Genomic DNA, 13544 nt, shown 5'->3' with positions numbered 1-13544 from the left:
CCAACCACGCTGTCCAACATATATATCAATATGAAATCCAATCGATCTACTACACAACTACGACCTCTTTGAAAAATCATGTACAAGGAGTAGACAGATATAGTGCAATATAGCAGTGTCGTGATCGCGTATATTAATATTTGGACGTTGAATATATCGTTCACCATTTTCGATACCTTGCACACTTGTAGATGCAGGAACCTTTAAATTTGCGAATTTTCACATTTTTATTTATTTGTCGAAATATGTAAAATAATATATATTGATAGACAAATAAATAGTTAAATTTGAATTGCGCTATACAAACGAATTTACAAATTCTCAGCTTAAAATTAAAAGGGAGTATCGAATCATACGATGGGTTTATTCGACGAATAAAATTTTGTGTTATAAAATAGCTTTGCCTTTCGTCGCCGTTTCTTCTTACGTTCTCAATGGAAAACATAAGAATGGTAACGATCCGTTGCCGCAACTGTTATTAATTCGATTTTTATTTACCTAATTTGTCGAAGTATATGAACTTTTTCTTGTAAGATCTTTTCCTTTACATTCGAAATGCCGCTCGTCGTAGATACTTCTGAAACATTTAAAGATCCTTCGGTCTGCCAATTGTTCGATTCAAATCTATTTCGAAAATTATGACTCGGTTCAAAGATGGTCTCCGTATGGGATTCCTCTGCTTTTACTTTGTATTTCTCCAAGAGGAACGTTTCGAGAAGCTCGTTTATCATCTTAAATCGCGATCCTAGCCAACTGTAATAAAGATAAAATTTTGAAAAATAGGGAAAAGAATTATTCTGAAATATTTTAAAGCAAATATGTAATGAAAATATAGAATGTAATCAAATGAAGGATGATAGTACAGATGATGAACAGAATATGTTTTTAATTGTTTACATACTAAATCGCTGTGTTATAGTCGTATAATACGACCGATTGGGCGTTCGTTATATAATAGTAAACAAAGGCAATAAATATTTCCAAAGGCGCTACAGAGTTTCGTATTAATATCTTTATGAAAATTGCAGATTCTACGACCGCATTTAGTAACCAGAATGATCCGACGATCGTTATATGGCGATGCAAAGTACGATACTCAATTTCAATTCCCAATTTCTTCAAACGTTCGTCCACTTTGTCGATCTGCTTTATCAAGGTCGATGCGTTCTGAATAATAAACGAGTAAAAACAAAAGTAATCGAGTTATTAAATTTGCGTGAAAATTTCATTATTATATAATTAAAAGAAGATCCATTGTATTTTCACCTTGGATTTATACAGACCAATGATCATTATGCTTATGTATCCAAGTACATGCGTGGTATATTCGAATATGTATGTGACACTTTCTATGTTATACATCATGTGATATTTTATATGTTTTATTTCTGCATGAATTGTGAAAACAGAAAGCACAGAAATTAGCAACATGTACCAAATCCAGCTACATATATATTTGAATCGGTGTTTTCTTGGATCTATGAAGTTTCGAAGTGCCACCATGTAATTCAATACTGTTATTATCCTCGTTGTTGTCTCGTAATTTTTCATTCTTGCTTTTACCTATTTTTTAAATTTCAAGTAGAAAACGTGAATAATTTTGTAACTTTTCTTCAACGATATTAACCCGCGGCATTAACGTCACACGTTTCTCGGTGCAACTAAAGGTGATAGCGACTCAGGTATTGCACATGCAATTATTAGAAGTAAGACAGAGTTTCATTAATAGAATGTCATAGGAATGTAGGAAGTTATAAAGTAGGAAAAGCAATTTGTTTGATTTCATTCGTTATCGACGAATCATACTTCATGGTAGAATAATTGTTATAGTTCCGAATGATTATGATCACTCCAGAAAACCGCACTTATTGCTGTTAGTGTTCTTGAGGTGTTTCAATTGATATTGCGTGGTATGAATATGTTTGCGCCTCGCAGTCAGATGGGAAGTAAATAACATAATATTAATGAGGAATCAGGAAATTACTCATAACCACCCTAAATAGAATGATGCTTTTATTTTATGCTTTCACTTTATATTATTTTAAAATCATTTACTGCCTGGCAAAGACCTTTCAAGCAGTAATGAAATGACGTTGAAGAGGGAATATTCTGATGTTTTTAATTTTGTTGCCAAACAAACGTTTCTTACGAAACGACATAATGAAATAAAAGCATCGAAACATTTTCAATCTTTATGTACCATTATGTCATGAAATGTTGAAGGGACGAAGAACAAAGATTCCTTTCATTAAATTTTATCACGTTGTATCTTGTACCTCGTACCTCAATATACCTTTAACGATTGAAGATCCTAAGATGATTGTGTAAAAGAAGTTTTATTTATGAGGTGCAGTTTATTAATGATTAATTACAGTTTCCATGTGCGACATTTATAATTCCATACCAAGACGCTATCGAAAAGTATCCAAAGGTGTATTACTGTACTACTATGCTCGTATTCTCTTGTAACGTTTGAAAGGTGGTGGTTTTGTTTGCGATTATCATTGGGTCCTTCTTTATCAAGTGCTGACTCCATTGTATCATAATCACCAAGTAAGATATTACGAAGTTGAGACACTGTAAAAATTATACGAATAAATTTTTAATAAATTCAAGGAGAAATAAATCCACGCAAAGAAGTATACTAACGTAACGGATGAATCCATAGTTCAATATGTAATGAACCGATTTTGTTTCTTCAAGTTGCGTGTACGATATTTGCCAAGAAAAATGGAGAATCTACAAATAGATTAGTTCTACGTTACTTACGATAATTTCATTTCGATCTGTAAATGAATAAAATTTCCACTTTTTTACCTCATCTGTTAATTCTGCGTTTCCTTCGTGCACAGGATACGCGTGGATGTTTCCTATCGTTTTGTTAGCCTGAAAATCGATTGATCGAGTCAAACCCTGTTACTTGTTTTTCCAAAACAGTGACAAAATTTTGTGCATTCCTGCTAAAAGTAAACATCTTATAACATACAGTATGTTCGTTTCATAAAAATATGACATAGACGATCGATACGTATACTACAAAAATATGACAGTTGTTCTGCAGAGAAATCAGTTTTTATTGGAAAATCGAATAATGGTAACCTTTTAAAATCGATCTACGAATGGTGAATGGTATGTATTATTGTCTTTGAAACGAATCAAAATTAATTGTTAGAATTTTTCCCAACGATGTACTAATTCCCAAATAGCAAGTTATTATTCATAATTTAAGAAAATATGATTTGATGAAAAATGACTAATGCTGCAGAGTTGAAGAATTAAATATATATTTTTTACCTGTCCCATTGTATATTCGCAGTCGTAGCTCATTAAAGCGATCTTCAAAGTACCAACCACGCTGTCCAACATATATATCAATGTCAGATCCAATCGATCTATTATAAAATTAGGATCTCTGTGAAGCATCATGTACAAGGCGTAGACACATATAGTGCAATATAGCAGTGTCGTGATCGTGTATATCAATATTTGAGCGTTGAATATATCGTTCACCATTCTCGATACCTTGCACACTTGTAGATGCACGAACCTTTAAATTTGCGAATTTTCATATTTTTTTTTTTTTTTTTTTTGTAAAATATGTAAAATAATATATACTATACAGACAAATAAATAGTTAAATTTGAATTGGGCTATACAAGAGAATTTACAAATTCTCAGCTCAAAATTAAAAAGTATCGAAGTATTATTAAAGTATCGAATCATACGATAGGTTTATTCCACGAATAAAATTTCGTTTTATAAAATAGTTTTATGTCTTTCGTCGCCCTTTCTTTTTCAATGGAAAACATAAGAAACGGATAACGATCCGTTGCTGTAACTAATGTTAATTCGATTTTTATTTACCTAATTTGTCGAAGTATATGAACTTTTTCTTGTAAGATCTTTTCTTTTACATTCGAAAGGCCGCTCGTCGTAGATACTTCTGAAACATTTAAAGATCCTTCGGACTGCCAATTGTTCAATTCAAATCTATTTCGAAAATTATGACTCGGTTCAAAGATGGTCTCCGTATTGGATTCCTCTGCTTTTACTTTGTATTTCTCCAAGAGGAACGTTTCGAGAAGCTCGTTTATCATTTTAAATCGCGATCCTAGCCAACTGTAATAACAGTAAAACTTTGAAAAATAGGAAAGGAATTATTCTGAAATATTTTAAAGCCGATATGTAATGAAAATATCGAATGTAATCAACTGAAGGATTGTAGTACAGATGATGAACAGTATCTGTTTTTAATTGTTTACATACTAAATCGCTGTGTTGTAGTCGTATAATACGACTGACTGGGCGTTCGTTATGTAATAGTAATTAAAGATAGTAAATATTGTCACAGGCGGTAAAAGATTTTGTATTAGAATCTTTATGAAAATTGCAGATAATACGACCGCATTTAGTAACCAGAATGATCCGACGATGGTTATATGACGAAGCAAGCTGTGATACTCGATTTCAATTCCCAATTTCTTCAAACGTTCGTCTACTTTGTCGATCTGTTTTATCAAGGCCGGCACGTTCTGAATAATAAACGAGTAAAAACAAAAGTAATCGAGTTATTAAATTTGCGTGAAAATTTCATTACTATATAATTAAAAGAAGATCCATTGTATTCTCACCTTGGATTTATACAGACCAATGATCATTATGCTTATGTATCCAAGTACATGCGTGGTGTATTGGAATACGTATGTGACACTTTCTATGTTATACACCATGTGATATTTTATATTTTCTATTTGTGCATGAATTGTGAAAACAGAAAGCACACCAATTAACAACATGCACCAAATCCAACTACATATAAATTTGAATCGGTGTTTTCTTGGATCTATGAAGTTTCGAAGTGCCATCATGTAATTCAATACTGTTATTATCCTTGTTGTTGTCTCGTAATTTTTCATTCTTGCTTTTACCTATTTTTTAAATTTCAAGTTGCAAACGATATTAACGATATCAACGATATTAACCCGCGGCATTAACGTTACTCGTTTCTTTGTGCAACTAAAGGTGACAGCGACTCAGGTATTGCATATGCAACTATTAGAAGTAAGACAGAGTTTCATTAATAGAATGTCATAGGAATGTAGGAAGTTATAATGTAGGAAAAGCAATTTGTTTAATTTCATTCGTTATCGACGAATCATACTTCATGGTAGAATAATTGTTATAGTCCCGAATGATTATGATCATTCCAGAAAATCGCACTTATTGCTGTTAGTGTTCTTAAGGTTTTTCAATTGATATTGCGTGGCATGAATATGTTTGCATTGATGGATTATATATGTTTGCATGTGGCAGTCAGATGGGAAGTAAATAACATAATATTAATGAGGAAACCACCCTAAATAGAATGAGACTTTTATTTTATGTTTCCACATTATATTATTTTAAAATCATTTATTGCTTGGCAAAGACCTTTCAAGCAGTAAAGAAATGACGTTGAGGAGGGAATGCTCTGATGTTTTTAATTTTGTTGTCAAACAAACGTTCGTTTCGAAACGACATAACGAAATAAAGGCATCCAATATTGCTCAATTTGTATGTACCATTTTATCATGAAATGTTGAAGGTACGAAAAACAAAGATTCTTTTCATTAAATTTTATCATCTTGTATCTTATACATCGTACCTCAAACTTTAACGAATTAAGATGTTAAGGTGAATGTGTAAATAAAGTCATGTTTATGAGGTGCAGTTTATTGATGATTAATTACAGTTTCCATGTGCGACTTTTATAATTCCATACCAAGACGCTATCGAAAAGTATCCAAAAGTGTATTACTGTACTACTGTGCTCGTATTCTCTTGTAACGTTTGAAAGGTGGTAGTTTTGTTTGTGATTATCATTGGGTCGTTCTTTATCAAGTGCTGACTCCATTGTATCATAATCACCAAGTAAGATATTACAAAGTTGAGACACTGTAAAAATTATACGAATAAATTTTTAATAAATTCAAGGAGAAATAAATCCATGTAAAGAAGTATACTAACGTAACGGATGAATCCATAGTTCAATATGTAATGAACTGATTTCGTTTCTTCAAGTTGCGTGTACGATATTTGCCAAGAAAAATGGAGAATCTACAAATAGATTAGTTCTACGTTACTTACGGTAATTTCAATTTAATCTGTAAATGAATAAAATTTCCACTTTTTTACCTCATCTGTTAATTCAGCGTTTCCTTCGTGCACAGGATACGCGTGGATGTTTCCTATCGTTTTGTTAGCCTGAAAATCGATTGATCGAGTCAAACCATGTTACTTGTTTTTCCAAAACAGTGACAAAATTTTGTGCATTCCTGCTAAAAGTAAACATCTTATAACATACAGTATGTTCGTTTCATAAAAATATGACATTGACGATCGATACGTATACTACAAAAATATGACAGTTGTTCTGCAGAGAAATCAGTTTTTATTGGAAAATCGAATAATGGTAACCTTTTAAAATCGATCTACGAATGGTGAATGGTATGTAGTATAGTCTTTGAAACGAATCAAAATTAATTGTTAGAATTTTTCCCAATGATATACTATTTCCCAAATAGCAAGTTATTATTCATAATTTAAGAAAATATGATTTGATGAAAAATGACTAATGCTGCAGAGTTGAAGAATTAAATATATATTTTTTACCTGTCCCATTGTATATTCGCAGTCGTAGCTCATTAAAGCGATCTTCAAGGTACCAACCACGCTGTCCAACATATATATCAATGTCAGATCCAATTGATCTATTACAAAATTAGACTGTCTGTGAAAATTCATGTACAAACTGTAGACACATATAGTACAATGTAGCAGTGTCGTTATCGTGTGTATTAATATTTGGGCGTTGAATATATCGTTCACCATCTTCGATACTTTGCACACTTGCAGATGCAGGAACCTTTAAATTTGCAAATTTTCAAATTTTTTTATCTGTTGAAGTATGTAAAGTAATATATACTGACAGACAAATGAATGGTTAAATTTGAATTGCGTTATACAAGAGAATTTGCAAATTCTCAGCTGAAAATTAAAAGGGAGTAGCGAATCATACGATAGGTTTATTCGACGAATAAAATTTTGTTTTATAGAATAGTTTTATGTCTTTCATCGCCCTTTCTTTTTCTGTGGAAAACTTTAGAAACGGATAATGGTTCGTTGATGTAACTGTTATTAATTCGATTTTTATTTACCTAATTTGTCGAAGTATATGAACTTTTTCTTTTAAGATCTTTTGTTTTACATTCGAAACGCTGCCCGTCGTAGATACTTCTGAAACATTTAAAGATCCTTCGGACAGCCAATTGTTCAATTCAAATCTATTTCGAAAATTATGACTGGGTTCGAAGATGGTCTCCGTATTGGATTCCTCTGCTTTTACTTTGTATTTCTCCAAGAGGAACGTTTCGAGAAGCTCGTTTATCATCTTAAATCGCGATCCTAGCCAACTGTAATAACAGTAAAACTTTGAAAAATAGGAAAGGAATTATTCTGAAATATTTTAAAGCCAATATGTAATGAAAATATGGAATGTAATCAACTGAAGGATTATAGTACAGATGATGAACAGTATCTGTTTTTAATTGTTTACATACTAAATCGCTGTGTTGTAGTCGTATAATACGACTGACTGGGCGTTCGTTATATAATAGTAAGCAAAGGTAATAAATGCTTCCAAAGGCGCTAAAGAGTTTTGTATTAAAATCCTTATGAATATTGCAGATGCTACGACCGCATTTAGTAACCAGAATGATCCGACGATGGTTATATGACGAAGCAAGCTGCGATACTCGATTTTCATTCCCAATTTCTTCAAACGTTCGTCCACTTTGTCGATCTGTTTTATCAAGGCCGATACGTTCTGAATAATAAACGAGTAAAAACGAAAGTAATCGAGTTATTAAATTTGCGTGAAAATTTCATTACTATGTAATTAAAAGAAGATCCATTGTGTTTTCACCTTGGATTGGTACAGACCAATGATCACTATGCTTATGTATCCCAGTACATGCGTGATATATTGGAATATGTATGTGACACTTTCTATGTTATACACCATGTGATATTTTATATTTTCTATTTGTGCATGAATTGTGAAAACAGATAGCACAATTAACAACGTGTTCCAAATCCAGCTACATATAAATTTGAATCGGTGTTTTTTTGGATTTATGAAGTTTCGAAGTGCCATCATATAATTCAATACGGTTATTATACTTGTTGTAGTCTTGTAATTTTTCATTCTTGCTTTTATCTATTTTTTCAATTTGAAGTAGAAAACGTGAATAATTTTTTAACTTTTCTTCGACGATATTAACCCGCGTCATTAACGTTACTCGTTTCTCTGTGCAACTAAAGTTGATAACGACTCAGATATTGCATATGCAACTATTAGAAGTAAGGCAGAGTTTCATTAATAGAATGTCATCGGAATGTAGGAAGTTATAAAGTAGAAAAAGCAATTAGTTTATTTCATTCGTTATCGACAAATGTTACTTCGTGGTAGAATGTGGTTATAATCCCGAATGATCACGATCACTTTAGGAAATTGCATTTATTGCTGCATTCGATATACTTGAGAAATTGTTAATGTTCTTGATGTGTTTCAATTGGTATTGCGTAACATGAATATGTTTGCATTGATGCATTATGTATGTTTGCATGTCACAGCCAGATAGAAAGTAAATAACATAATATTAATGAGAAAGCAGGAAATAAATCATTTACTGCATATCAAAATAGTTTGAAGCAACGGTGAAATGACATTGAATGGAGAATGGTCTGATGTCATTAATTTTGTTGGCTAACATATACTTTTTGATATACAAACACTTTTCTCGTTATTTCATATAGGAAGATATTAACTGGCTGGTGCCAAGAAATAATTTACTTCGGGCATATTTTAATAAATTATGTTCTCGAAACGACATAGCGAAATAAAAGCATCCAAAAATTTTCAATCTTTATGTACCATTATATCTTGAAATGACGAAGGACAAAGAATCTTTTGATTACATTTTGTCACGGTGTGTCTTGTACCTGGTATCTCAACATACCTTTAGCGATTGAAGATCCTAAGGTGATTGTGCGAAAGAAGTCTTATTTAAGGGTGCAGTTTATTAATGTTTAATTACAGTTTTTATGTGTGGTTTTTATAATTCCATACCAAGACGCTATCGAAAAGTATCCAAAGGTGTATTACTGTACTACTATGCTCGTATTCTCTTGTAACGTTTGAAAGGTGGTGGTTTTGTTTGTGATTATCATTGGGTCGTTCTTTATCAAGTGCTGGCTCCATTGTACCATAATCACCAGATTAGAAACTACGAAGTTGAGACACTGTAAAAATTATACGAATAAATTTGTAATAAATTGAAAGAGAAACAAATTCACGTAAAGAATTATACTAACGTAACGAACGAATCCATAGTTTAATATATAATCAACTGATTTTGTTCTTTCTAGTTGCGTGTACGATATTTGCCAAGAGAATTGGAGTATCTACCAATAGATTAATCCTGCTTTATTTATGATAATTTCTTTTAGTATGTAAATTAATAAAATTTCAATTTTCTTACCTCATCTATTAATTCTGCGTTTCCCTCGTCCACAGGACATGCGTGGAGGAGTCCTATCGTTTTGTTAGCCTAAAAATCGATCGAGTGAAGCTTGTTACTTCTTTCCACAAACAATAATCCAACTTGGTGAGCTCAAGCAAAGGGTTGATCAAGCAAAGATTTCACAAAACTATGACTTCTCCGATTGGTACGTACGATACAAAAATATGAAAATTTTTTCTATTGCAGAAACCTGCTTTCATTAGGAAAATAAATAGAGGAAAATTTTTTAAATTAACGCATGAATGATAGTGTATATTACCGATAGTATTCGAAGGAAATGAATTAGTAACATTTTTTTTAACGATAATATATCAAGTGTAATACGCTGTTATCCATAATTAATGAAATTTTTCAGTATGACAGGAAAATACGTTTTGTCGAAAACTGGCCCACGCAGTGGGATTAAAAGAAGCGAAGAACAAAGTTTTCACCTGTCTCGTTGTATTTTCGCAATCGTAGCTCATTAGAGGGATTTTCAGTGCAGCAAGGACGCAGTTCAACACGTACATCATTATTAATTCTATCGAATGTATACTATTAGATGGTCTGGAGAATTGCATGTACAAGAAGTAGATAGATATACTACAATTTAGTAGTATCACGGTCGTGTATATTAATATTTGGGCGTTGAATATTTGGTTCACCATCTTCGATACGTTGCACACTTGCAGATGCACGAATCTTCAAGTTGGCAAATATTCAAATCTTTTTATTTGTTCAAAAGTTCATAACAATATGTAGTGACGAAAGACAAAAGGAAGCTTATTTAAATTACAGATACATTTTACAAAAGAATTCTCGAACTCTCGATTTAGAAATAAAAGAAAAGGTCAAATGGTGCAATACGTTTAATCGCCAAAGACAATTTCGTCTCGTAATATTGTTTTATCGTTTTCTTTCCCCGTTTTTATATTTGCCATTATCCGTGGCTGTAATTGTTATTAATTCGACGTTTATTTACCTGATTCGTTGAAGTAAACGAATTTTATCATCGGACAGTGACCGTTGTTTTAATTTCCGAGTGTTGTTAGTGGAATTTACTTGTAAAACTTTTACAGTTCGTTGGGGCAACCAATTGTCCAATTCGAATGTGTTTCGAAAATTATGACTCGGTTCGAAGATGCTTTCCGTATCGGAATCCTCTGTTTTTACTTGAGAATTCTTCAAGATAGACGTTTTCATGAGCTGGTTTATATTTTTAAATCGGGATCCTAGCCAACTGTAATAGCAAAAGAATTTCGAAAAGTAAGCAACGTTTAAACTTCGAGGTGTACGGAAAATGACTTTGTTAAAGAACATTGTTTACGTACTATACGGCGGTGTTGTAGTCGTATAAAACGATTGATTGGGCGTTCGTAAAGTAGCAGTAAATGAATATAAGAAATGTTGTGGTATACAGTGCGGAGTGTTGTATTAACATCTTTATGAAAAGTGCAAATATTATGACCGCATTTAATAACCAGAGGGATCCGACGATCATCGTGTGACGAAACAAACTGCGATACTCGATATCAATTCCTAGTTCCTTGAAAATTTCGTCCACTTTGTCAATACGTTCTATCAACGTCATTGCATTCTGAATAATAAAAGAGAAATTTAGAAGCGATTGAACCGTTTAATGTACGTAAAATTGTAATTTTCCCTTTTCGAGTTTTTGCACAGTAATATTCAGTGAATAGATTTTGATTATTTCGGATGTGTCAAGTAAATAAACATTCTCTTAGCAAATAAATCGAATTCATCTTATTTGAAAAATTAATACTTCGTTTACTTGTGTCATTTATTTTCTTACAAATATAGAATAAGAAATAAATATACAGCAATATACTTTTTCATTTTTCGAAAGAAACAAATTATACTAAATAATTGAACAAATTTACCTTAGACTGGTACTGGCCAATGATCACTATGCTTACGTATCCAAGATCATGGATGATATATTGGAACATGTACGTAACACTCTCTATGTTATACGCCATGTGTTGTTTTATATGGCTCAGTTGTATGTAAATTATGATGGAAAGAAAAACGGCAACCAAAAACGTCAAAATCCAGCTGCATATAAATTTGAATTTATGTTTAACTGGATCTATGAAGTTCCGAAGTATCGCAATGGTATTTAATACGGTTATTATCTTGGTTGTTGCCTTGTAATTGTTCATACTTGTTTTAATTTATTTTCAAAAACTAACTAAGTAAAATGTTAAAAATCGTTCAACGTTCTGCACGCGATATTAACGTGACTCATTCCCCTATGCAACTGAAGGTGATAGCGATTCCCGGATATATTGAATATCGGATATTCAATTATTGGATATAAGAAAGGTTTTCATCTTTTCAATATAATGTAATCTATGAAATTACGACGGAGGAAAAGTGGATAATTTAGCTTGACGTGACCTTATGAGATATCGTCGGGACGTAAGTGACGATCGAATAATATTTTTTCCAACGATTACGACCACTTCGGAAGATTGCATTAATTGTTTCTATTAAATATATATGAAAATTCGGCGAAGTACTAGGTGTGCTTCAATTGATATTGCGTCGTACATGTAATATTAGAATATTTTCCAATTAATTTAATTTATCCTTTAGGTATGTCGTATGGTATGAAACAAAATTGGAATCAAAATCTCCACAGCGTGATTGTACATTCTCGGTTTGGTGAAGCTTGACGTGAAAGGTTGCCACAAAATTCAGCTTGACCTTAAAGTTCAAGGACGAAAAATTAACATTTTTTTTGTCTGCGTCGTATTCTGTGCTCGAGAAGCATAGGTCGTGTTAAACCTTTATCTCGAAAAATGATGTTAATTTCCACCAACACTTCCAATTGCATTATTTACGATATGTTTAAATTTCGTGCTCAAATAGGAAGTAATTATCATGATATTATGGAGGAAACAGGACATTTGATATGTGATACAGCCCATTCCAAATAACGTGAAGCATTTTACTTTATTACTTCGCGTTATGATAAAATTATTTACTACACGAGAAAAACGTTTGAAGCAAGAGTCGAATGATGTCGAAAAGGGCACGTCTTGATGTTATCAGTTCTTTTGCAGATGGACAGGTAGAGGACATATGGAGATCGGATATGTCTTACACGATAAGACGATGCATTCTGAATGACAAATGAAAAGAACGAAAGTAATTACAGCGTACAATTTGAGTGAAAATTTCATTTTGCATTTGTATATTTTTATAGTTGCTTTAGCCAGTAATATTCAGTGATTAGATTCTCATTGTTTTAGATATGTCAAATAAATAAACATCTTTTTCTTTTAGTAAATGGATTAAATTCTCTTAAAGATAATTTTAGAAATATTTAATTCTTTTAAAAATTAATACTTCACTAATTTACGTTACTTATTCACTTCTTAAAATATAAAATAATAAACACACCAGCAAATATACTCTTTTATTTTTCGAAAGAAACAGTGCGATGCTTTATGCTATATAATTAAAAAAAGATTCATTACGTATTCACCTTAGATTGGTACAGACCAACGATCGCTATGATTATGTATGCGATGATTATGGCTCTTTCTATGTTATACTCCATGCTATGTGTTATATCGTATATTTGTAGACAAATTGCAATGACAGAACATGTTTCAAAGTCAGCTGCATATAAATCTGAATTGATGCTCAGTTGGATTTCTGAAGTTCGGAAGTGCAATCGTGTGATTCGATATCGTTATTTTCTCTGTTGTCGCCACGTAGTTCTTCGTCCTTATTCTGATCTATTTGTAGAAATTGACGCAGAAAATGTTAAAAATTACTCAATTTTTCGATCGATATATACGCGCGACATTAACGTGACTCGTTTCTCCGTGCAACTAAAGGTAATATCGACTCAACTATCGGATATGCAACTATTAAAAGTGAGAATGAGCTTCATGAATAGAGAATTAT

At 32.1% G+C, this 13544-nt stretch overlaps 3 protein-coding genes and 1 long non-coding RNA gene across 4 annotated transcripts; all 4 read right to left on the bottom strand.

Moving 5' to 3' along the window:
* Window positions 1-2574: 2574 nt before the first annotated feature.
* LOC110119565 lies at window positions 2575-3530 on the bottom strand. The gene is made up of 3 exons (XM_048408312.1): window positions 3295-3530; window positions 2818-2886; window positions 2575-2739 (listed from the first exon to the last, which is right to left on the bottom strand). The coding sequence occupies exons 1-3, from the start codon at window positions 3511-3513 to the stop codon at window positions 2587-2589; spliced, it is 441 nt and encodes a 146-aa protein (XP_048264269.1). The 5' UTR covers window positions 3514-3530; the 3' UTR covers window positions 2575-2586.
* A 2166-nt stretch (window positions 3531-5696) lies between these two features.
* LOC110119563 lies at window positions 5697-6265 on the bottom strand. Its single transcript, XR_007225033.1, has 3 exons — window positions 6175-6265; window positions 6007-6096; window positions 5697-5934 (listed from the first exon to the last, which is right to left on the bottom strand). It is a non-coding gene; the product is annotated as an uncharacterized LOC110119563 (long non-coding RNA).
* A 305-nt stretch (window positions 6266-6570) lies between these two features.
* On the bottom strand, window positions 6571-7860 carry LOC110119551. Its single transcript, XM_048408487.1, has 2 exons — window positions 7197-7860; window positions 6571-6904 (listed from the first exon to the last, which is right to left on the bottom strand). The coding sequence occupies exons 1-2, from the start codon at window positions 7427-7429 to the stop codon at window positions 6571-6573; spliced, it is 567 nt and encodes a 188-aa protein (XP_048264444.1). The 5' UTR covers window positions 7430-7860.
* A 930-nt stretch (window positions 7861-8790) lies between these two features.
* LOC110119539 lies at window positions 8791-11299 on the bottom strand. The gene is made up of 6 exons (XM_020864386.2): window positions 10934-11299; window positions 10585-10842; window positions 10055-10304; window positions 9582-9650; window positions 9415-9504; window positions 8791-9342 (listed from the first exon to the last, which is right to left on the bottom strand). The coding sequence occupies exons 1-6, from the start codon at window positions 11191-11193 to the stop codon at window positions 9202-9204; spliced, it is 1068 nt and encodes a 355-aa protein (XP_020720045.2). The 5' UTR covers window positions 11194-11299; the 3' UTR covers window positions 8791-9201.
* Window positions 11300-13544: the final 2245 nt, after the last annotated feature.

Source organism: Bombus terrestris, chromosome 9, assembly GCF_910591885.1.
Source record: "Bombus terrestris chromosome 9, iyBomTerr1.2, whole genome shotgun sequence".
Lineage (NCBI taxonomy): Eukaryota > Metazoa > Arthropoda > Insecta > Hymenoptera > Apidae > Bombus > Bombus terrestris.
Note: the sequence above shows the minus strand (reverse complement) of the source record. Positions and strands in the feature narration are given on the sequence as shown.

Bases quoted from the DNA above. Each gene is read 5' to 3' on its own strand.
- LOC110119565 (XM_048408312.1), bottom strand. From the start codon at position 3,513: ATGGTGAACGATATATTCAACGCTCAAATATTGATATACACGATCACG. The intron at 2,887-3,294 runs GTAAAAAATATA...ATCGATTTTCAG, and splicing joins GCGAATATACAATGGGACAG to GCTAACAAAACGATAGGAAA. The intron at 2,740-2,817 runs GTAAAAAAGTGG...ATCTATTTGTAG, and splicing joins ACGCAGAATTAACAGATGAG to ATTCTCCATTTTTCTTGGCA.
- LOC110119551 (XM_048408487.1), bottom strand. From the start codon at position 7,429: ATGATAAACGAGCTTCTCGAAACGTTCCTCTTGGAGAAATACAAAGTA. The intron at 6,905-7,196 runs GTAAATAAAAAT...GCAAATTTAAAG, and splicing joins CATATACTTCGACAAATTAG to GTTCCTGCATCTGCAAGTGT.
- LOC110119539 (XM_020864386.2), bottom strand. From the start codon at position 11,193: ATGACGTTGATAGAACGTATTGACAAAGTGGACGAAATTTTCAAGGAA. The intron at 9,651-10,054 runs GTGAAAACTTTG...ATCGATTTTTAG, and splicing joins GCGAAAATACAACGAGACAG to GCTAACAAAACGATAGGACT. The intron at 9,505-9,581 runs GTAAGAAAATTG...ATCTATTGGTAG, and splicing joins ACGCAGAATTAATAGATGAG to ATACTCCAATTCTCTTGGCA.